The 26,163-nt window shown below is 37.0% G+C and overlaps 1 protein-coding gene across 3 annotated transcripts in view; it reads right to left on the bottom strand.

Moving 5' to 3' along the window:
* iqsec1b (IQ motif and Sec7 domain ArfGEF 1b) overlaps positions 1–26,163 on the bottom strand; it is a 207,610-nt gene that overhangs the window by 150,297 nt on the left and 31,150 nt on the right. For all 3 annotated transcript variants that reach the window (XM_056251411.1, XM_056251420.1, XM_056251412.1), the window contains exon 2: positions 2,723–2,758. In XM_056251411.1, the coding sequence (XP_056107386.1) occupies positions 2,723–2,758 (36 nt within the window). The remainder of the gene's footprint in view (positions 1–2,722; positions 2,759–26,163) is intronic.

Genomic DNA, 26,163 nt, shown 5'->3' with positions numbered 1-26,163 from the left:
GATAAAAATGTATCACAGTTTCCACAAATATTTATTACACTGTTTTTACCATTAATAACAATAAGAAATGCACCAAATCAGCATATTATAATTACTTTTTTAAGGATTATGTAAGGATCAAGTAATGGTTGCAGAAGATTCAGAGTTGCCATCACAGGAATAAAATACATTTTAAAATATATATTAAAAAATAATAGTTTTACAATAATACTGTTTTTACTGCATCAAATAAATGCAGCAGTGGTGAGCATAAGACATTACAATATTAGTCGTTTTAATATACAGTACATTGACTTCCAGTTAATTTCTGTTTTCCATTTTGTCTGTGAATTTGTATTTCATTTTTTACAGTAATATATTAAAATATGTATTACTTTACCATATATTTACTCTAAAATAAAATTCGCACAAAAAAAAATGTCAAACAGTTTCTAATTTGTTGATAAAGTTGTCTGTATGCTGAGAACTGAAATCGGCCAAATGGATATGCTTATCAGCTGATGTGAATCATCTCAAAATGACCAAAGATTGGCTGATATATTGGCCCATTATAACACAACACACTAACATTTCTTCCAAAGGCCCTTGGTCTCTACTGCCAAATTATACATCTGCTTCATTCACACCAACACAGGAAAGAACTTGAAATTTAGATTCAAATCTGACTTGCTTTTCCAATTCAACAATCTTATCAAATTTAGCATGCTAATAATAAGACAGATCTGGGAGAAGAACACTGAGCCAAGAGACTGTCAACATGGGGCCTTTGGTTTTCATTCAGGCTAAAGGCTAAGACAACAAGGCTTTCCTTTTTCTATAAAACTGCGTGCTAGCCTAACAGAAAATACACAGCGATCTTCCCCGATTATGATCATTCACGCTCGATCCCTTACAGCACTTTACCCTAAAACTAATAAGTGTCATCAATCTGCAGCCAGATCATTAGCAAATTACTGACAACTGTTGTGTTATGTTTAATGCTGTTGCACAAGTCCAATGTTCCTCCAGGAACGCTCCTTAGGGGAGCCTCTCGCTTTGATAAGCAGCCTGAGCTTCTTTTGCAACAATTTCCTCTCCAGCACTCAATTCGAATTTCACTGGCTGATGAAATCTGGGATCAACAGCAAACCCCGAACAAGCCAATTTCACTGGCTCACAAATGCTATGAGTGTTGAGGAGGACTTGCTGAATGCATGGGAGAGTCCCTGAGGATTTCCTTGCTCCATCTAATCTAATGCCACCCCAAGCCGGAAGGAAGCGTTGAGGTACATTGATTCACACGCTACAACACTGCAGCACTGAGCGAGGATCTAATTAAGCCTGTTAATAACCTAGTGTTGAAACACCCATACATGTTCAACCGAATGGATACTACAAGCAGTCGTTTTTCCATTTCAACTTGTTTCGCAATACAACGGTGCCCACAAATTGTTACTAATAAAGATCTGCTTCACAGGTGTTCTGAAGACCCATCCTTTAAGAGTATCTATCACAATGATGTAGAGATCCCCGCCTCTAAACTGATGAAAAAACATCCACAATGTCACACTGAAGTGTCAAGTAGACAGATAGTACGGATATACGTCTTATTTTTGCCACTTGGCACTTGAGCAATAAATCAGCAATCTCAAGATGATGTAAAGGTCTCTCAAAGTTTAAGGTTTGATGTTTTACTGTACAGCATGTGCGATTTATTTATGGGCATCACTTAAAAATAAAAGGCATGCTGGTTGTGACATCATGAAATCCAAAGGCTTAGTTTATGAATAATAGTTATGCACAAATACTTTTACAGCAGTGTCGATAAAGTCTATGTGAGTGAGGTATAGAGAAAGAAATCAGGTTCGTAGTAGAGAATTTGTTCATTTCAAAATCAAAACTGAAATGTAAACAAGAAAATTAATATTAGAAATTTCCCCCAAAAAATGTCAAAACATCATTCAGCTCATTAATTATTCTTGCTTACAAACTCAAGTGTTTGAACAAACCTGTGACATATTTCATTCGATATCTTAATCTACCAGTATCTCAGGATAAAAACAAAAAAACAATAATAAATAAATAAATAACTTGTTAGTCTAGCAGTTACAATTTACACTTTAAGTGCTTTAAGTTCTTAATCTGCCCTATTAATAACCTTTTAACTTTAACAGGACAGATGAATTTAATTAAAAATAAATAAATATCATTGCCACTTTTTATACATCTTTACATCAATAAGCTATTTTATGAAGTGGTGTAGATAAAACTGGCCATGGCAAAAAAAAAAAAGGGGGAGGAATAAATTACTAATTGTTTAACGCGATGTTGAAAGCATTCAAAGGTACATCCCTGATTACACAATGCCCTTGAACATAAATTGAAAAGCTTAAAAATAATCCACATAATCCAAAAATCAGCAGCCCTAGAAAAAGTAAAAAAAAAAAAAAAAAAAAAAATTGTCAGTTTCCTACAAATCCCCAATGAGGGAAACAGATTACAAGTCTGTGATGGGACAATGAGGATGTCCATCCAAGAAGCTAATGCGAGTCTGAGACACGGCACGGAAAATGTGAACAAAGATGCATGACTCAGTCATGGGAATGACATGTCTGTTAAATAATGTGCATCGCATAGTTTGACATGGCAATGAGAAATGCAGTTCTCCGAGCATCTACTACAAGCATCATGGTGACAGCAGATGAGCCAAGATCCACAGAGAGGGTGTCCTCTCCTGACCTACCTGACATTTGATACACACAAGCCCTCACTTTCATGCCTGTGGGAGGGAAAAAAACAGAGAGTTAGAAGTTGAAATTTTGAAAGGCAGTGAAAACCTTGACATATTAAACTTCCACCAAAAAAATCCTCCTTGTACCTAAAGAACGATATCCGTCTCATTGTTTTTACACTCTAAATTTGACTTGCCTTGAGTGACGCATAAAATAACATTCATGATTCTTATGAACTCATTCACTCAAGTGAATTAAAAACACACAGTACAAGTATAGTATTGATTGACAAACAAATTACTCTTGAGTTGGCTTAGAAGTTAACACAAACTTAGAAGTTACCATTGACGAATCCCTTTCAGAATGAACTCACGGAATATTGTACATGTTGTCTTAATAACAGTTTGAATATTATATTTGCTAATAAATAGCAACTGAAATGCATATGGCAGAAAAAAACATTATAACTAATGACAAAATGAACAAATCAATCAGAATCAAATCAATTCTGCCATATTATATTACTTTTCTTTCTGAAACAGTTCATTAGGTTTAAAAATATTGTTTTAAAGACAAAGGAAATGTATATTATATGTCTACGAAATGATTTTTTTATTGTATAGTGTATAATACATGATTGACAGATCAGCTGTAAACAACCCAAGGACATAGACATAGATCCCTGTCACATTTAAAAAATTAAATTCTGTTGTTACACCTTTTCTAAGAGGTAAAGAATCATTTATCATTCTCTAAACGCCCAGTGGCGATCCGATTCTATACCAGCAGGCTCTCCATATGTGATGGAAAGCTCTAATATTCACATTTGCAACTGGCAGATTACCTCAGGCATCCCCTATCCCAAGCCCTTGTTTAATAATTCACAAGTTTACCTTTGAGAAAAAGGCTTTTTTAGAAACTCTACGGTTCTCATTGGACTAAAAGTGCCAGCAGCTTCGCTCTCAGACAGATGTCAGAAAGCTTTTGGACAGAAAACTGGTTCTGATCCCATTACACAACAAAGCGGTCACACTAAATGAAAACTGTGTTGAGCCAGAGAGCTGAGGTAACCACCACTGTGTTGATGTTGAGAGTGGATGATATTGACATATCCTGCAAATATCAAAAAGCTGTGTAGTTCCCATGAATTTGAAATGTGCTTTCCTATTATTGGTGCTCATCTCTTTTACTTCCACTGCTGCGTTGTTGCTATTCCAGGTTGATGGCAGATTTCAAATTTTATTTGTTTATTTTGCTTCTGCTAATTATTGGCACTGCTAACTGTAAGTTCGGCTGAAAACACACCACTCGGCATTTACTAATTAAGCAGTCACATATATATATTATGTAAAAAAAAAAAAGTTGCAAATATTCCTCGTTTATAAGTACAAAGAGATAATAAAGCAGCCCAAGTGGGTCATAGGTGTTTCATTATAAGGGTTTCGCGAGTGTTAGTCTGTGATAGTGCCAGGCTAATATAATGCAGTAATAGGCAAATTAAGCAATTAGGCAAATGAGGCAATGCAAGAGAGAATAAGAAGATCCACAATGCCACAAATGCACCTATACTTTGCACTAAATTGCTGTTACCTTTGTCTAACCTGTCAAAATGAACCATACTGATCTCACATTATTGTACTCATGAATACTTTCATTTGTTGGTAATATGTCAAGCCAGTATATGGTCTAGAGTAAAAAACCGAATCAACTTAATAAATAATTAAAATATTATATTTTTAAATAAATTAGAGCTCAACAGTGACCAGACTTTTCAGCTTCCTTGATAACAGTAGTATTACAATAACAATGGTAACAATATTAAACTATTTACTGACTTACAGTCTTTGCTTATATTGATAAAAAAATATATATAGATAGACATAGACAGATGTTTTTTTTAAGAAATTGTTATAAAATATTTTTTTCATCCTTAAAAAATTATGTTTTCTGAATCCTGTGGCTATTAAAGTGTTATGTCACTTAGTACTGGAGCAATGGCAACTTTAAAATATATTACAATAGAAACAGTTGTTTTAAATGGTAATAACATTTCAAAATATTACTGTTATTACTGTATCTTTGATCAAATAAATGTATAAGAAACTTCTTTCAAAAACATTCATATTAAAATTCATACCAACTTCAAACTTTTAAAGTGTAGTGCAGTTTGAGATTGTATAGGACGGACTCAATTAAATATTTTAAGTTTATTACAAATAATATATAACTCAGAGCTCATTGTAGATCAGCCTTGAAAGGTTTAAACACTGAAAATCAATTTCTCTATGGAGAAAATGAATGAGATTGTATTCTGGAACCCTGTTGTACTCTCTACAGCAGCAACAACAACAAACAAACATCCCCCTATGAACGTTCAAACCAAACCGATGCCACTGCACTCGACTGAAACATCTTGAAAGTCACAATAGGAAACCTAAAACCTCTGCCAGACAGTTGGATAGAAGACATGACCTGTTTATTCTTGACAGGGGAAAAAAGAACAACAACTCTTTACCATTCAATGCTCTCAGTAGACAGCTATGCAGACGCAATTTTTGTTACTTTAAAGGGAGAAGGTAAGCAAGCATACTATATGCATCTTTAAAAGGCCACTGAACTGAATAGGAAGCTCTAACAAATTTAGGACAGTCAATTTGATGGACCCGAAGTCCTGCAGTCAGGGTACACAAATAATGCTTTTCTTGTCTGATGTCTTTGAGTAGATGGTGTTTTTTTTTTTAGAAGAATGGTCTTTGTTTTAAATAGTTTGAATCACGTAAATCAAAAAGAGTCAAACTATGATTTCAACTTAAAACTAGGGCTGGGTATTGACACAAATTTCATGATTTACTTCGATTTCGATTCACAAGCTTGTGATTTGATTCAAGTCTGATTTTGAATCAATTCGATTTTGATTCAGTATGTATGCCAAATTTTCCAATACATGACATTTTTCAACTGCTGTAAACTATTCTATATTTTATAATAATATAACATATAATAATATAATAAAATATAATAACGCTTTTTATTTACAATTATGTTTTTTTTAAATATTAACATTTAAATGGTGGCTGTTGTAAAACCATGATGAATTTATTGAAACATTAAATTGAAATAACGTAAGTAAAGATACAAAGAATAAGCAAGAAATTAAAGCTTTATAGCATCTTTTAAAAACAGTGTTTACAAAGTGCTTTACAGAAGAGATATACATGTGTGCATTCAAGAGAAACACATACACACATACTGTAATAGAAATAAGATAATAAAAAAATACAACAATAAAATAAATCAAGGAAAAGCCTAGTGAACAAATGTGTTTTGAGATACTGCATAGTGAGTATATGCATTATAGTGCAATTATTACTTAGCAAAATTTTCCATTTTAGAGTTCCTTTTTTTCTAGCTGACTAATGAGTTTATGGACATTAAATGGCTTTATCAAATGTAACTGTGATGTATTGTTTATTGTAGCCGATGACAGTCTGTTGATCACGTGAATGCAATGATCTCGTCATTGCAAAACGATTTGTGCACTCTCCCGAATGCTTTAACCATATATAACAATGCAAACATGATGCAAATATAGCAAGTGGTTTATTGTCCTTGTCTCCCGATTATAACGGGAGTTTTGGCAAGTGTCCAGACAAACTCGCACTGTGTGATCGACAGCTCCAGGCATTATAGAGTGTTCTTTGATCGCTTTCTGTATATAATTTAATCACAATTTAAAAACGCATAAATACTCAGTACATATCAAAAGATCTGTAATAACAGACAAAGCAATAGTGACCACGTGATAAAACAGTTACTCACAATCGTGTGGTGCAACATTACTGTCGGATCCAAAATTGTCGGCACAGCTTCATCTTTTAGTTTCAATCTTTCTGAAAATCGTGCCTGGTTTGTGAACGAAACCGCGGTAAAATGAAGTTAACAAAAGGACCAAGCGTTTGCCTCTCTCGATATTTACCTACTACATGTGCGAATCGGTGGGAGGGGCTAAACAGGCAGTGATGTAGAAGCAGCGTTGATCTTCTTCTGCGGAGGCGGTGTTTAGACACACTATTACGTAATAGTGGCACATTCCACAATTTCCACAGATTGGCTTCATTATAGGCTGTTTTTTGACTAACGAGAAAGTTTTAAATTCTGAAACTTACAGGATGTTTTTATAGTACTTCCTCTTATATATGTCAAAAGATCAAGGGAATTTTAATTTCTCAGTTCATGTCCCCTTTAATCCACCAGATACATTTGAAAACAGCATTTTCCAAAAGTTTCTCGTCCACTGTGAAACGTCAGAAAATGCTAAATCCACCTAACTGCGCATGCGTAAAACCTCATGAAAGCTAACTGATATGATATAGACGGAACAATACATAATAAAGGTATCACACAATTATTCTATTTAGCAAAATATCTCACCGTTCACTGATGCGTCCAGGTCACACTCGGTCACCACTATATGTTTGGTCTAAAACACAACTACTCTCATGTTTTGCAGCAGCAGGACAGCAAATGTGAGAACATTATCTGTCATCATTGCAGGACTGTGATATGAAGAGTGTGCAAAGAAACACATTTTAGCAACTGTGAAAGTGAATAGGAATTTAAGAATCAATACCGGTTCATCAAAATGACAATCTATTAAAATCAAGAATCTATATTTTTAAACCAGCCCTACATAAAACAGTGCAGTTACTAAAAAAAAGGTTTATTCAGCCAATTTAAGCACTTAATTTGGTGCTTGGGGAATGTCAATTTTGGACCCTGCCTGCCGTTCAGTTACACCTAATGCACCTACTGTTTTCGAGCACTGAGTTTTAAGCTCCAAATATTCAAAACAAAATTAATAAGCATCACCAAGTTCAGTGCAAATGGAATTCCATCTTAATATTAAAAGCCAGGGAAAAGGTCTTACACGGGGATACTGAATTCTCAAGATCATCAAAAGAAAGTCAGGGAAATCAGATCAGTTAAGACAGCAGTTAAAAAAAAAAAAGAAGAAAAGAAAGAAAGAAGAAGTTCAGTGTACTGGGGCTTTTTAAAGTAAGGAGAGTTTGGACTCCCTCCACAAAGTGTGAGACAAGCACAAATCTAACATCACAGCTCCAGCACTTCAAAGCCGTGGCAATGCCTCCCCACAGGAGTGGCCGTGGAGATGTCTGAGGAAAATGCTGCACAGCAATCGTTTTGTCGGCCTCCAGTGACGTGTTAAAAAAATCTCCAGAGGAACAGACCACACGAAGGAGGACACAAAGATAGCACATAGTCTGAAGGTCTTAGTGAGCGTCAGTATCAAAATCCTCAGTTTACATCACTGAATTTGAAACCAAGTTTAACCATTATTAGAAAGAAAATCTACCATGCTCTAAAATATCAAATTTCACTAATAAAATCTTTATGTTCACTTACTATAGGCTACATATGATGTACATATGTTGCTACAGTCATAAATGTAGCTATAAATAACAGCATATAAAAATCTGTGAGGAACACAATATATACTAATATCTGTCATGACAACTCTCTGGAGATTGGTATGGTGAGACATTGGCATGATAATGGATATGGCAATGTTAATGTATTTGGTCTTGGCGGAATAGATCTGCTATGCTGCTGCAGAGCAAGTACCGAGACTTGAATTAACCCCTGTACAGATCTACACAGCTGGAGCTGGGGAAGGGAGAGGGTTCTGAAAGCGTGCAGCAGACTGTTAACCACAAACAATGCCAAGCATTTGAATGTTTGAGCAGCAAGCTCACTGCCCGTTGATGCAACAGCAAACAATCAGCTGTGCTATGTATCATTTCTACCATTAAGTTAAAGACCTATCAGCCTGCATCATCTAGAGTTTCATGTCAGAACTATATATATATATATATATATATATATATATATATATATATATATATATATATATATATATATATACAGTGCCCTCCACAATTATTGGCACCCCTGTTTAAGATGTGGTCGAGGACTTCTAAAAATTCTCCTTTTTTTTTAAACAACATAGAACCCAAATGCAAAAAAAGAGAAAAATCCAACCTTTTATTCAAGTATATTACTTTGGTGGTAAAAAAAAAAAAAAAAAATCACACATTTAGAAAAAGAAAAACTTGAAATCATGTGTCCCACAATTATTGGCACCCCTGATGTTAATAGTTTGTACAACCCCCTTTTGCCAACAAGACAGCACTTAATCTCCTCCTATAACATTTCACAAGGTTGGAGAACACAGAGAGAGGGATCTTTGACCATTCTTCTTTGCACAATCTTTCTAGATCATCCAGTGTCCTGGGTCCTCTCTTATGCACTCTCCTCTTTAGCTCGCCCCACAGGTTTTCGATTGGGTTGAGGTCTGGGGACTGAGATGGCCATGGGAGGACCTTGAGTTTGTGACTGCTGAACCATTTTTGTGTAGATTTTGCCACATGTTTTGGATCATTATCCTGCTGAAAGACCCAATGACGACCCATCTTCAGCTTTCTGGCAGAGGCCATCAGGTTTTTATTTAAAATGTCCTGGTAGTTCAAAGCGTTCATAATGCCATGCACCCTAACAAGGTTCCCAGGGCCTTTGGAAGAGAAACAGGCCCACAGCATCACAGATCCTCCACCATACTTCACGGTGGGCATGAGGTGCTTTTCGGCATACTCGTCTTTTGTTTTACGCCAGACCCACTTAGGGTGTTTGTTGCCAAAAAGCTCAATCTTAGTCTCATCTGACCAAAGCACACGATCCCAGTTGAAGTCCCAGTGACGCTTAGCAAACTCCAGACATTTACGTTTGTGAGTGTTAGTGAGAAAAGGCTTTTTCCTTGCATGCCTCCCAAACAGCTTGTTGGCATGTAGAGAGCGTCTGATGGTTGTTTTGGAGACTTTGTGACCCCAAGATGCCACTCTTTGATGCAATTCTGTGACAGTGAGCTTAGGACTTTTTTTTACTTCTCTTACCATCCTCCTCACTGTGCGTTGTGGCAAGATAAACTTGGAACCTCTTCCAGCCTTGTTTGTCACTGTTCCAGTTGTTTTAAACTTCTTAAAGGAACACTCCGACTTTTTGGGACTTTAGCCTATTCACCTTATCTCCCAGAGTTAGATAAGTCCATACATACCTTTTTCATCTCCGTGCGTGCTGTAACTCTATCTGACGCACCCACCGCTAGCCTAGCTTACCACAAAGACTGGATGTAAATGGTTGCAGCTAGCATACTAATCCAAATAAGTAACAAAATAGCGCAAACATTTTCCTATTTACATGTTGTGATTTGTATAGTCACAGAGTGTACAAAAAACAAAGTCACATGAGACACAGACATATTTTAACCGTATAAATACTGGGAACTATATTCTCTGAAGGCGAAGCACTGCTACTTGGGCGGAGTGATAACCGCAGCACCTGAGACGCGCTCTCTGCTCCTCACCACGGCGCGTCTCAGGTGCTGCGGTTATCACTCCGCCCAAGTAGCAGTGCTTCGCCTTCAGAGAATATAGTTCCCAGTATTTATACGGTTAAAATATGTCTGTGTCTCATGTGACTTTGTTTTTTGTACACTCTGTGACTATACAAATCACAACATGTAAATAGGAAAATGTTTGCGCTATTTTGTTACTTATTTGGATTAGTATGCTAGCTGCAACCATTTACATCCAGTCTTTGTGGTAAGCTAGGCTAGCGGTGGGTGCGTCAGATAGAGTTACAGCACGCACGGAGATGAAAAAGGTATGGACTTATCTAACTCTGGGGGATAAGGTGAATAGGCTAAAGTCCCAAAAAGTCGGAGTGTTCCTTTAATGATTCCTATGACTGTTGATACGGGCAAGTTAAGGGGTCATATAATGGTACATGCACTTTTACAAGTTGATTGTACTTGGCAGTGTCTGTACACAACCATCATAAAATGATAAAAAATCCATCGAGTGGTTTTGTTTTAATCTCCTTGTATGTTTTCCCCTGCCTCAAATCAAGCCGTTCGACCTTGTGACGTCACACGCTCGGAAGCACCTCCCACAATTGTTGATTGACGGGAGCGTTTCAACACAGACCCGCCCTCGCTCATGAGGGAGCTGTCAATCATAGTCTGCGCGGCGCGGACCGGCGCGGTCATTGTTGATATGCTGGAGCACTGTCTATGAGCAGAATGGCGTCTAAGCGATTGTGGTGTTCTGTTCTTGGGTGTAATAACGAACACAGCAGTCATTTTAATGTTCCTACATCCGAACCGCTGAAGACGCAGTGGCTCAGTTTGTTTTCGAAGGGAATATTCCCCACGAGCAACGTCAATGCTCTCATGTTTGCGCGAATCATATCTCACCAGACTGCTTTATAAACGAGGGTCAGTATGAGCTGGATTTGCTAAGAAGCTGCTCATGAAAAAAGGATCGGTACTAGCTATTCGTGTTCCTGCTGAACCTCCAGAAGAACGGAAGTGAGTGTAACGTTTTATTAAACTTTATATTAATATATTAATCTTTGCAAATCGCTAGCTGCACGCTTCACAATGAATGCGTCTAAGGTTTACACTCAGTCAGGGTACATTACGGCATGTTTTCTATGTATGACGTTCTCAATATAATTCATAATCCCACGTTTATACTGAACAACGCGTTATGGTTATTTTGTTATTGAGTTACAATTGGTGTACGCATAGAACAGAGAGGCGGGGTGAGCAAAGCTCATTATCATTTAAAGTCATATGCACTGAAACGGCGTGCTGAAAACAGAGCTGTTTTTGACCAGGTAAAATAAGTGTTTTCTTACAATACTAATGAGAATTTTTAATTAAAGTATATTACAAACTTTTAATTTAGACCCTAAAGAATCTATTATTAGCTTGTACAAAAATGGCATTATGTGACCCCTTTAAGGCGAGTGGCTATTTTCTTGTAGCCATTGCCTGACTTATGAAGGTCGACACACATCTGCCTTACTTGAATGGTGTGTTCTCTTGTCTTTGCCATGTTGCCAAATGGGTAAGAGAATTAAGCCTCTGTGTCATGTCATATTTATACCCAGGGAAACAGGAAGTCATGAATTACTAATTAAAAGTTCCTAGATACCCTGACCAACTTTAGCAACTACAGAAAAATATATTTAAAAAAAAAATCAATTAAATTTTTCAGCGGAATTGTTAGGGGTGCCAATAATTGTGGGACACATGATTTCAAGTTTTTGTTTTTTTAAATGTGTGATTTTTTTTTACCACCAAAGTAATATACTTGAATAAAAGGTTGGATTTTTCTATTTTTTTGCATTTGGGTTCTATGTTGTTTTTAAAAAAAGGAGAATTTTTAGAAGTCCTCGACCACATCTTAAACAGGGGTGCCAATAATTGTGGAGGGCACTATATATATATATATATATTAACATGATAAATTCATACATTTATTACATTTATATACTTCTTCAAAGTCTGTCAATGTGTTCTAGAACATTTTCTTTGTACGGGAAACTGATAAAAATTATTTCAAATTACACAATATTTAATCCACAATGTTTCAACTGTCCATCCATCTTTTCTGGCCTAATAAAATCACTGGTCCTCACGTATCATGGTATCGGAGAGGGATGTCAATTCAATGAAACATAACACTGCTGCTCAATCACCACAACACAAGGTTATAATGACCCTAATCGTTATAGCTCTAATGAGGTCCTATCAAAATCAATCATCATTTCTAAGCTTGTTTTAATGGCATACTTATGAACACAATTAAATCAAAGCATTCAATTTGAATAACAAATTATATCTACCCATATACCCGAACAGGTTATGCTCAGAAAGCTTATTGGTATTCATTGCGTTATAACTACATCTGTGGGTAAAATATAAGGGTTGGAAGGCTCTCCAGGCAAAAGGGATGGTTTCCAGCCATGTTAGAGAGTATAGCAGCCAAACAGAACCATCAATACTAGCTGTCTGCTCCAGGCTAATGTAAACCCTCACAGTTTCAAACACTGATATACATTTATAGAAGCTTTAAAGCAAAGCCCCATTACACAAAATATTACACTAAATGACTGCTATGACACTATCATCATGGGCACATCTGAGTACCACAAGATATGATTCAGTGTGGTATTACTTAAACCAGTTTTCTTCAAGCAGTTTTGCTTCATGCTACAGATGAATGTAGACACCACAACATTATGTACATGAAAAATATAAAATGTGAAAAAAAAACGTATGAAAAAATGACATGGTAAATATAAACTATTAGAGCTTTCATCGATTAACTTTGAAACAAAATCTCTAATATCAGTTGATATCTAGCATCTGCCTAATTTAGGAAGCATCTAGCAATTTGAAGTCTTTGACATTGGCAGCAACATTCAACATCATCCACCCTTTTAAAATGTTACAAATCTGTATGCTATTCTTGCTAAACTCAATTAAAACAGACCAGCAACCATTATAGAGAAACAATGTCCTACAATAAAGACGAGAAGATTTTCACTCTTAACGTGGCCAATTACTTAATCGTCCAGCACATTAGCACAAGTCAGATTCAGATACTGAGAGAAAATTAGGGCAGCTATAATTCATCTTCAACAAATTGAGCTTTGAGCGACACACGCACACACACAAAAACATTTGTATTCTTATCTATACTGAGCACTCACACACTGGGATCGTTCTTGTGTGATTTTAATATCTTCATTCATTTCTGATTGTCTGTTGGTTCATAAATGTGTATCCTTCGGTTAATGCTTTGAACTTTTAACTGCCCTCGCCCTCATTAAGAGGATGTTTAAAACAGTCAGTGTTTGTGCAGGCATAAATAATTCCAACCTTTTACATTTTCAAAATGAGGGTTGCAATGGGACATAGTGTTGACTTCAGTTTGGCCCTTGAGGACAAAAGAAAATTACTCACACTGCAGAACTTCCCTGCCCAAGACAGAACACAACTGGGGGAGCAGACATGAGCACAGCTATGAAATACAAAGTAAACTTCTCGCCACTGTGTTGTTTGATGCCTGAGAATATAAATAAGTTAAAACCATGCCAAGTTTCACAGATTTGTATCATAAAATATAATTTCATCTCCCCTGCTGCATGTTAAAATCACAGTTTAAACAAAAAATTAATGAGAAACCATTCTGGCATGCAGTAGGCTATATGACGTTTTTTTTTGTTTTTTCATTGATCTCTAAAACACAGGATCAATGGAAGATAACGATACATTCATGGTAGTTCCATTTTAACTTTTCCAAAAACTCTTTTCATCAGAGCCATAAATTAAGTCTTGAAATTTTTCCAGTTTATCACTGTTACCTAACCTGCCTTCATGAATAATAACAAGTATAACTACTAGTCGTAAATTTTTCACCATTAGTCGACTAATCACGCGTTTATATTAGTTTAATTACTTAAATATATACTGGGGGCAACACCAAACCATAATAAGCGGCGTAATGTATAGCCTATACAAAGCTTGCCGCAAAGCACCGGGAAAAGTAACGATTATAAATGTGTCGGAAAAAACAGCAAGGAGACATTTATAAGTCAGTGTCCGCTGCAAAGATGAAGTTGATGATGCAGACTCGCCATCTTCACAGTATAGTGAACGCGCCTATAGAGAGAAATGCACATTTCTTACGGGTTAAGCAGAGAGTATTTGTTTACGATTTGAACTGGTTCATTTAAAAGTAGATATTTCAAGCTTTCTATAGATATAAACCGAGACCGCAGAAAGCGCATCCTGTTTATTTTGTTTATTTAGCAAAAGCACGACATTTTGTTGTTATTGTAAGTTTACACAAATAAAAGTTTCAGTTTCGAATAATTATTACTCTTATCTGTATGACCAAAAATGATGGAGTATTTTAAGTTGCTTCCGCTGTTATCAGGGAAAAATGCAAGTGATCGCCTACATGTCATGCAGTAGCGTTTTGGAAATGCGCATTTGGAAATGCGCCTAATAATAGCACACATTTATCCATGGTAACGTTATAGTAAAGTTGCTACTACTTACATGTTTCAAATGATAAGCCATATTTGAGGTCGATGAATGACAGGCGAACATTTGGATTTCCCGCCCGACATACTGTAATTACCACAAGGACTGTGTGAACAGTGAAGTTTTTTTTTTCTGCGATTAACCGACTAAAAGTTTGGTCGACTAACGTTTAGTCGACTATTAGAGTTATAGCAGCTCTATAGAGTTATAAATGTAAAAAGCAGACCCAGTTGAAAATCATCCACCTGTGGGTGCCGTTCTGGAAATGTTGGCCCAGAGTCCTGCGGCTAGCTCTGGCTCCCATGTCTATTAAAGGTCACCAAAAGTCAAGTTTTCATTCACTTCCTTTTGTCCTCTCTCCCCATTAAATCTGAAAATTGTTTAATCCAGCTGGGCAATGAAATTAACCTTTTCACCCGCCAGCCCGTACATCAGTGCCTGGAAGGCAAATCACATTTTTAAACTGGATAAAGTGGGCCTGACTCTCCCTAGACCTGCAACCTTACACATTTGAAGGGTTTATCACTCAAAGTACATAGCTGTGCCTTGATAAAATAAGAACTGTATGAAAAGGCAGTTTTTTTGTTGGCTTAATTCAGGTGTCACCGAGGTATTGACTATTGTTTTGAGGATCTACTGTTAGATTGGCACTCTATACTGTGTAGAGCCTTAGACACGGTAGAGTCCAGTATTAATTCAACTCAAAGGACTGAAACTAAAGGAAAAGATTGTGAAAGGACATGCTGACATTTAGTAAGCTGTAACTATTAGGTTGTTTTCACTCTTGGTTCGATTGCTTGGTCCAAATAGAGTTTGATTCTGCCCGTTTCTTATCTTTTAAAACTGTATTATTCGGATCTAAACTGTGGTACATTTGCGTTATCAGTGTGGGTCCGCCATGAGCACCAGCCGCAGCTGTTTACCACTGTAACTAGGTAAAGACTCAGGAGGAGAAGATGCCAGTTTCACTCTTATTGAAGTATTTGTCCCTTTGGATTTACCGCCACAATTTCACACGCACTGGATTCTGTCCATCACAGATATGAGTTGCTCTACGAAGAAAATAATTTATATGGAAACAATACAGCATAGTATGATAATTACAAGCAGGAGCATGCACAAATGCAAATTGTACGTCATCAATAACGGTCTACTTTTACTAGGCCAAACTGTAGATTGCAAACCTTACCAGAGTACACAATACCATACAGCAGGGCGCAGGCCATCTTTTCAGGTGCCAACCAACTGCATAAGTTCGTAAATACACGGCCCCAAGTCTCTATAATACCAAATGAATTTCTATTGATTCTTGTGTGCTCATTATGTGCGAAACGCCCTGGCGGAGTGCAGTCGATTCAACAGAAATACCCTTTTTACCACCATGTTCAATTCCACCTGAAATGACACTTAGCCAGGCGGATATGTAGCCGGTGAGGTTATTCCTGTTTGAAAGAACCAAGTTAGCCCGATACCAGGGGTCTTCCCTTCACCTAACAAAGAAAATGTTAACAATTTATCATGGCACTGGAGCCTGAAAGTTCGGGGTACATCTATTTGGTGTAAACCTCAGCTCTAATGAAACATATTGCAATGTGAGCAGTCAAGCCTGGCAGGGACTAAAGCTCACCCACTTCACATGCTTTAATAAAGAGACCAGGAATACGATATTTTCCACCCAAAGTGAACCTTCAAATTTCGACACTGAACTAAAATTTCATGTAACCTGATGATGGATTGGCAACAAGCATCTGACAGATAATCTATGGCTATTGCATTTTTCTTCTCATTAGTTTTCATCCAAATGGGCCATTATGGTACAGCCCCGTCAGCAATTTGGGTCACATGAAAATGGCCATTTAAAGAGCTGCTCTAATGAGAACTATGCCCAATAAAATGGGCTAAGAACTGTGGTTTTGGGCCTTGTGACATGCATTCCACACCGTTAACTGATACTATAGTCAGCAGTTTTATTTGGGTGCATATCACTCATAACATCCCTAGAAATATTGTGTCCTTGAAGGCAACTATTTCTTTGCTTCATGAAGTTATTTCCGGATGTTATTTGCTGAACAGTGGTAAATATCAGACTGCATTAAGACAATGAATTCCAGACAGCTTAGCTGTGGATTATCATTCATTTCCCCTGATGTCATCAAAAACAAACTTGTACTCCAAAACATATTAGTCATTTCCTATGTAAAATGGATTGGATTGTTATAAAAAAAAATGGATTGTTAACCCCATAATAAAAATGCTGTCATCATTTACTTTACCCTCATGTCATTCAAATGAAGATCTGAATAGAGAATGTTTCATCATGTTTTTTTCAGTCACAAAAGTAATACAGGTTTGAAATGACATGAGGGTAAGTAAATGATAAATCTTTTTATTGTTTGTCTTTAATATTTGTGATGTATATCTGTTATGACTGTAGATCGTATTGGTGACTAAATCATTGAATTTTGGTATCAGAGATTTTTACCCATCCACAAATTTAAAAAATCTGACATAAGGCACAAAACAAAATACATACAGTATTCATCCGATATAATCCAACATCTAGAAGAAAAAAAATGGCTCAAGCTGTTGTGCATCCTGATTTCCAGTAACTCTATAACACGACTGACCCGGGCATCTTACACTGACTCATTCTCATCCACTGACTGTACTGTAATCTTTTTAAAAGTCATTTAGTCACAGTCGCTGAGTCTGCACTTCCTTTAAAAGGCTTCACTTTCTAGGAGTGATGATTGGGGTCCTCAACATCCTTAAGCCAAAGACCATGTTTAACTGCATTAGCACATTATGAGAAATGAGTAATGCACTACATATTAACAAATCAGTATCATGCATCGAATTATTTCCATTTGCATTTTACAACATGATCAGCCAGACTGCAGCTAGTTAGAACCTTCAGCACAAATTGTTAATTTAATCAGGCCTAAATAGGAGGAATCAGTTTTTAAAGGAACACTCCGACTTTTTGGGACTTTAGCCTATTCACCTTATCCCCCAGAGTTAGATAAGTCCATACATACCTTTTTCATCTCCGTGCGTGCTATAAGTCTGTTTGACGCACCCACCGCTAGCCTAGCTTAGCACAAAGACTGGATGTAAATGGTTGCAGCTAGCATACTAATCCAAATAAGTGACAAAATAACGCAAACATTTTCCTATTTACATGTTGTGATTTGTATAGTCACAGAGTGTACAAAAAACAAAGTCACATGAGACACAGAAATATTTTAACCGTATAAATACTGGGAACTATATTCTCTGAAGGCGAAGCACTGCTACTTGGGCGGAGTGATAACCGCAGCACCTGAGACGCGCTCTCTGCTCCTCACCACGGCGCGTCTCAGGTGCTGCGGTTATCACTCCGCCCAAGTAGCAGTGCTTCGCCTTCAGAGAATATAGTTCCCAGTATTTATACGGTTAAAATATGTCTGTGTCTCATGTGACTTTGTTTTTTGTACACTCTGTGACTATACAAATCACAACATGTAAATAGGAAAATGTTTGCGTTATTTTGTCACTTATTTGGATTAGTATGCTAGCTGCAACCATTTACATCCAGTATTTGTGCTAAGCTAGGCTAGCGGTGGGTGCGTCAAACAGACTTATAGCACGCACGGAGATGAAAAAGGTATGTATGGACTTATCTAACTCTGGGGGATAAGGTGAATAGGCTAAAGTCCCAAAAAGTCGGAGTGTTCCTTTAAATGTGCCTTTTTTTCCTCAGCAGGACTGATCGCTCCATCATCGTAAAAATGGGAATATTAAGGGCGTTTTTGGTAAGCCTATAAAGTTACAGAAAAGGACTGACTAATACAGCAAGAAATGGGATTTTGTAAAACAGCAGCTCTGTATAAGAGTGCTGCCTTGGTATTTTTCCCAGGTGAATGAAGTCATGCTCCAGGGCCTTTCGGGTTCCCTGTTTATAATAGATATGCCAGAGCTTCTCACTAAAATTATTCATCACAGTTTTCTCTGCAGCTTTGTACACATGAAAAGAAAAATGGTGGGATTATGCAGAGCTCTATTTTAAACGTAAAAATTGAAGAAAGAAAGACTTGAAAAAAATTGTATAGGCCAATTGTACAAAGTCCCTTTTAAAGCAAAACTTTTAATAGAAAATATTGATATTGTTTATAACAGATCACCATAATGTGCACTGTTGGGGAATCCACTTAGAAACTATAGCTACCAAATCTACTTATAATTTAAAGTAGGTCAACTACAGTCAAGCTACTCTTTCTCTCTCTCTCTCTATCTCTCAAAAAAGGGGGAAAACACCTTTGAGATACACAGGAACAGTGAGGCAGATTCCAACACCAAACATCAGTGCCTGACCTCACTGATACTCTTGTGTCTTTGAACATTTAATTTCAAAAGCAAGGCAGAAAAATAATTAATCCCTCCGTTTTTCTGCTGTAAAAGCTTTAGTTCTCCTGGGACGGCCTTCAACTAGATGTTAGGGATTTGCTCCCATTTAGACTAAAGAGCATCATTGAGATCAGGCAGTGATGGTGGGTGACAGGGTCTGGCTTGTCATCTGCGGTCCAACTCATTTCAATGTGTTTAATAGGTTTCAGGTCTGGGCTTTGTGCAGACCAGTCAAGTTCTTCTACAACATAGAAGAACTATCCGTCACCACAGAACTGTACTGGAATAGAAAAACCTGTTAATTTGAAAGAGGTGTCCACATTGGCCATACAGTACATGAGAAAGAATGTGTTTGATTATTGCTTTGGCTCGCTTGGCTGTAAAGCTGTGGCCGCAATACCATGTAATGAAGGGTTTTGTCAGGCTACCCTGCATCTTGTTGGAAAGAGTAGCTTGTTAGTGGACAAGCTGAATTACCATGCTATTGAAAAATGTATTTCATTTTAATTACTATTTATTTCATTACCCTTTGTAATGAGTTACTCCCCAAAGCTGACAATGTGGCTTTGAAAAAATATGGCAGGTGACCAAATAACTGGCATCCATCCTACAAAGGCTTTGTAATGTAGCCATTCAATGAGATTTTGACCTATTGAATACAAAAAGGCCAATCAGGCTGAAAATGGCTCAATACAACTGGCTAGCTTTGCAAGAGTATACAATTTCCTGCACGACACAAAATAATTAGAAGCTTACCGCAAGTGGTTGGACCATTTTGAAAGAATGAAGTTGAGCGGGCAGGGTAGGTAGCCTACTACAGCACGTCTTAAAGAATAAGGCTCACCCAAAAATGAACATATTGTCACTACCCTAATGTTGTTCCAAACCAACAGGACTCTTTTCCATAGAACACAAATAAGATCAAATTTGACCGACCGATTCATTGTAAAGATCTGATTTAAAATAATGATTCATTCATGAAGGAAGATGTCAAGATTTTCAGTGAGTAACAACTTTAATTTCGGTCACACAAAGCTAGCCTACTGTACGGCTTACGAACACCTGAAACAAAGTATGTCGTGAGGGCCACTTTTATGAAGATTTTTGAAGTTGAGATAAAACAGAGATAGCGACAGAGCTCTTCTTCCATATTGTAACATACATTCGAGTCAGAAAAAGAAAATTAAAAAAAGGGGCAAGGACTTGCTTCTATCCATCAGTTGTTGATTAGATGAAGGCACATCTGAGAAAGGTGGATGGTTTAAGCAGACAAAATGATTGGAGAAGTTGGGCTATATGTTACCAAAACAAAAGTTTTGCTGGACAATTGAGTTATGACATTGATAAAAAATTTCAAGGTCATTAAAATTAAACATGCACAGATGAATAGTTCACAAAAAGATCAATGAGATGCATTTAGAAATTAGATTTAGTAATTTCATGCTGGCTAATTTAAAGCCTGTTCATTGTAACTGTATAAAAAAAAAAAAAACACGGAAACCGGTAACATTTTCTTCCTTTGTGTTCTGTGGAAGAAGAACTTCCATAAAGGTGAGTAAATGATTACAGAATTGTTATCTTTTGGTGAACTTTCCCTTTCAGAAATGCATATTTGAGACTCTTCTGAATGTTCACATCGCTCATTACTGGTCCATTAAGCAGTCCCAGACATCAGATGCGGCTCTTTGAAGGCCAGAGTGATTTACTTGGCAGTTATTTCCATCACTTAAAGGGTTTAACACATACCCCAATAAGATTTATAAAGTTACAGCACAAAAATAAAGAGCTGACCTGCAGAAATGTTCTGCTATATCTCTGTGATATCAGAAGATGAGTTTGTATTCAAACAGCAATGACAGCCCAAAAGCACCGGACAGGATGGATGGCCGGGCTGATAAGACCGCTTGCTCATCTATCTGACTCCGCTGTGCCCACATACCACATCAGCTGTTTTTGCGGAAATATTGTTGCGCTCCAAATGAGATCACAGCCAAACACAAGCTTGAGTAATGCACCATGAAGATGAACAACACATAGCTAAGTGGATTTGTAAAAAGAATAGTTCACCTAAAAATGAAAATGATGTTATTTACTCACCCTCGTGTCACTTCATGCTCCTTCAAAAGTCTCCTTTTGTTTGGAACGACATGAGGGTGAATAAATAAATGACAGAAGTTTCTTTCTTTTTTTGTGGGTGAAATACTCCTTTAATCTGGGAAGGCTGATTGATGAACAGTGTGTTTTAACCAGGCTGGCTTACCGCTGAGCTAAAAAGGATTTTATGAGGCAAATTAGAAAAAATATGAAAGAATTTTACAAAACAGTCATCATACATGGCTCTTAGCAGATTTTCTGCTTCTCTATGCTGTTGGATTTGCTTTTATGATTCAATCGCGGGAGTCGTTTTTGGAGTCAGAGAGAAAAACATAATCAGCACCGGCTCGCTTGCGGTTTCATAACAGCTAATGCTCACACGATTTAAGCCCATTGTTCCGGCGTTCTTTGAGATTACATCCAACCCGGATGAATCAATACAGTAATATTGCATTTATTCGTCAAATCCTTTTGTTAGGGAAGACTTTTCACACATCTGCCTAACTCTGCTGTCTTTCTGCGAAGAAAAAAAATGAGGCAGGGAGGGGGAAAAAAGCAGTGGTGGTGCAGAACGCATTTAAATCCGGCCATTTCCTGTCACCTTATCTCTAGCTTGTCTTTGTTCCCGTCATTTAAACACTTCCCAAAGGCACCCAGCAGCCCCGACCTCATTTCCTGTGCTGCTTCCTGTAGGCCTACAGGCCTCAAAACAGGTGAGGAATCATGGGATTTCAGGAGAAAAACAAGCTTAATATTGTATTTGGTTACTAAAGACCACACACTATACACTAGCTACTATGGGTGTAACAATATATCGTGCCACAATATATCGCAATACAAAAATGCAACAATACGTATCGTGGAAAGTGACAATACGTATCGTGGATAGTTCGAATCCACTGTGAGACACCAATGTGTCCCACCAATGTGTCCCTGTGCAAGACACTTAACCCCTAGGTTGCTCCAGAGGCGTGCGACCTCTGCCATATAGCAATTGTAAGTCGCTTTGGATAAAAGCGTCAGCTAAATGAATAAATGTAAATGTAAATGTAAATTTGTGGGTCCTGATAATACCAAATGTTACCTGACCAGTAAAAAGTGTCCAACATTATTTTTAAATATATCTAGTCAGTGAAAAAGTGCAAGAATATTCGTCTAAAATAGTTCTGTATTTTCAGCTTCAGAATCATGAATATTTTTATTCTGGTGTCACCATTGTCCTTGGGTTAAAAACACAGAGTCCAAGCTAGGGCTGCACGATTTGGGGAAAATGTCATATTGCGATTAATGAGGTCATTATTGCGATTGCGATAGCGATATAATAAACAAATGGTTTCATGAGTCAACTTGCTTGGTTCTAAAGTAAAATGCACACACAGATTAGTGATCATTCTGTGTATTAATGTGTATTTCTCAACTCAAACTAGCAACAACAACTAAATGATTGATAACACCTAATGATCAATAAACCATTGATGTCTGGATAAAAATGACGACACCCCCCACATTTTAAACGTTAATTATAGCCATCCAACATTTCAGTGATTCCATCAATACAATTGAAAGCTATCAACTTTTAAAATATTTATTAGGCTTAAAAAATAATAATAACAGATTTTAAATTAAGTGAACTTCAAACAATCCTCACATAAACCCATAATAAATGCCATATTTACCTGTGCCCTTCCTGTCTTAACAGGTAGGATTGAGGATTTATATACAGATTTATATACAGAAATTGAATAAAGTTATCAAACAGTCTGCGCTGCATGAATTATTAATTATAAATATATATATATATAGACTAATCCTTATTAAACCCACAAAACTTCTTTAGTCAAGAGCAGTGAGTAATTTTCTGTTTCCTTTGTTCTTTGATTAACTTTACTGACGGAACGCTTTATTCGCTGCCGGCCCTTTAAGAGCAGCCGTTGCCGAGACGCGGATCTCTCACGCGCCTCATTCTCTCACAAGCACAACTATTTTTGTCCATCATAAGACTGCTCTTATGTTATGAAGATAATCGACAAAACGACATTTTGGCATAATTGTGTGTGTTATTGTTCGTTCAAGCTCGAAAGAGAACTGTATTCTGGCACGCGGTCTGTGCATGCGCATTGCGCATTATACTGGCGCGCGTTTTTCTGTGAGTCACATTCAGGACATTCACAGGCAGCGCGCTCTCTTTTGACTTCTTGTCGTGCAAAATGGTTTTAAGGCATTTGCACGAATAAGAGCGGGATCATGTAACACTAGTCAAAGGATGACAAAAAAGAAGAGATGCTGTGTTCATATAAAATCGCGGCATTTTGCGTTATATAATCGCATAGGTTTGACATCGCGATTACGATTGCGATTCGATTAATCGTGCAGCACTAGTCCAAGCCTATTCATTTACACACACAATGTAATATCAAAGTTAGAATTTTAATCACATTACATTTTTTGTTAACCTTTTATCATATGTCTTGGAGTATCGCAATAATATCGTATCGTGAGTTCAGTATCGTGATATGTATCGAATCGTGACATGAGGGTATCGTTAGACCCCTACTAGCTACTATTCTTTAAAACTTATGTGAAACCGCAGGCATTTTTATAATGATGCAGGCATTATTTTACTATATATATATATATATATATACATATATATAACGTTGTGCCGTTCAGTTATAATCTTGGAAATAAAAACTTTTCTTTTTTAATTAATTTTTATGATTTTGTACAAATGTTTGGAATTGCATACTAACATACTTGCACACTATACTACTATTTCTATGTCATCGCACTGCAAATACCAACGAGTTGAACTAAAGGCACATTGTGGGACACAATATTCTGGCAAATCTGGGTATTCCTTGCATAAAGAAATGTACACAGCACTAAGTATACATACTAAACAGAAACAGAACGAGCAGTTAGTATGCAGGCATGTGAGCCTGCAATCAGAACAGCCCTTGACTCTTGTTGGGTTAAAATCTCAACCGATTTGAAAAGACGATCGTTTGCACCAGCTGGTAAAAGCGTGTGGCCAGTGCCGAACTTCCTGCCTCTGCTTTGAATTTGTGCCGTATGTGTATGTGTGTGGAGAGCGGGCTGTTTTCAGAGTCATTAGCAGGTGCTCCAAGCATACAGACAGTCTCTGCATGAGGCTTTCCCCAGGAAGCCAAAGATGAAATGGCACAAATAATGAGGGGCATTATCAATCACTGGCAGGAGGTGGCTTACTCACATCCACACGAGATGAGAGAGCAAGATGGGTGGAGAGAGAGAAAAATCGCTGTTTTATTTAACCGTTCAAGAAAGCTTGACATTGGGTACAGCAGTGCTGTGGGTAATATCAGCAGGAGCCCCTACAGGATAAAACCAAATTACCAAGTCTATTTTACGGCAAGGCAAACAGGTTAAACAGCCCGTGGAGCCATGTTAAAAACCTTAAAACATTTCCCAGCAGTACTCGGATTCATTAGATAATGGGGATGTTTGCAAAACGTATCTAGGAGGTAAATTCTACAACTCCTAAAAATATCGTGGTCAACAGCACAAGAAGAAAGAAACAGCAATGTTTTTCTATAACACACCCAATAATTGAGCAGACAAAATTACTTCAAACCCCTCGCACCCTTCCAACTATCCAGTTCTGCATTTTAGGGACTAGATTCCAGAGAATCACGTCAACAACAATACACAGGAACATACACGTCAGGACAAGGACACTTACGTGATGTCAATATCAAGACAAATGACACCATAGACTCTGTTCTGATCTCCTTCACATGAGGGAAATATTTTGGAAAAAAAATTTCATCCTGAAAAAATGCATTACTGTTTCCACAAAAATATTAAGCAAGCACAACTGTTTTAAACATTGATGATAATAATAATAATAAATGTTTCACGAGAACAAAATCAGCATATTAGAATGATATCTGAAGGATCATGTGACTGGAGTAATGCAGTCAAGGAGTAATGATGATGCTGGAAATTCAGCTTTGTCATCTCAGGAATAGAAATACAATATAAAAAAGAAAAGTTATTTTAAATTGTGATAATTTCACAATATTTCTGTTTTTACTGTATTTTGGATCCAGCCTTAGTGTATGTAATACCCCAGCCTGACCAACACACACCTTAAGCCATATAATGTATACAACTATCAAATATCGCAACTATGCTTCTTTTCTTTTTATGTAAAGAAAGAAATCAATCCATTATCCACCAAATTGTATAATTACAACACAAACGTGATTTTCATTCCCTTTCAAACACCAGTAAATACATAGAAATTAAAGGGACATTAGAACATGAGCAATTCTGCTATGGTGAAAATGATGTAACCTCTAGAACCCCAGCAGCCCTGACATAATCACATGCCTGCAGAAACGAGCTTCTAAATGGAGCGGATACGACTTAAGGGTTCAGTACAGTTCAGGCCTGGTAAAAGTAGCCTGTCGGACACGCTCAGCAGATGACATGGGATTAAAGAACAGACCGACTGAAAAATGCATAAAAACAAACCTCACATTCTAATATTGAGAAAGGGATGAAGCAAAATGTCATTGACTACCTTAAGGCTTTAGCTGTTTATCTTTTTCTTTTTGTTGTGTGCACGTTTAATATTCTTTACAAAAGCACGACTGGCAAGCATAACCACATATCTCCAGAAATAACTGTCTTAATAAAGCAGGACAGCATAAATGACATTTGGACTACGCTCTGATCAGGAACATCAGGTTCAGAAACAGGATGTGTGAACTTCTCAAACACAATACTTTACAAGTGGACATCCCGTTATCATCCTTTGTTTACAACAAAGCAAAATTTGTGCTTAAATATCCAAAGCTTTCCTGAAACATACAAGTCATACTATTTACTAAATTACATTAGCCTTTTAAAATGTTTTCATATTGACATTTAATAAAAATTTGAGTTAAAAAGCAAGTGTTAAATTACTAGTGCTTTTTAAATATTAACATGCTATTAAAGTGAGCATTAGTT

Source organism: Rhinichthys klamathensis, unplaced genomic scaffold (genome assembly GCF_029890125.1).
Source record: "Rhinichthys klamathensis goyatoka isolate OS25496 unplaced genomic scaffold, OSU_Roscu_1.1 h1tg000082l_1, whole genome shotgun sequence".
In the NCBI taxonomy this organism is placed as follows: Eukaryota; Metazoa; Chordata; class Actinopteri; order Cypriniformes; family Leuciscidae; genus Rhinichthys; species Rhinichthys klamathensis.
The sequence above is the reverse complement of the archived record's forward strand: the minus strand, read 5'-3'. Positions and strand labels throughout refer to the sequence as shown.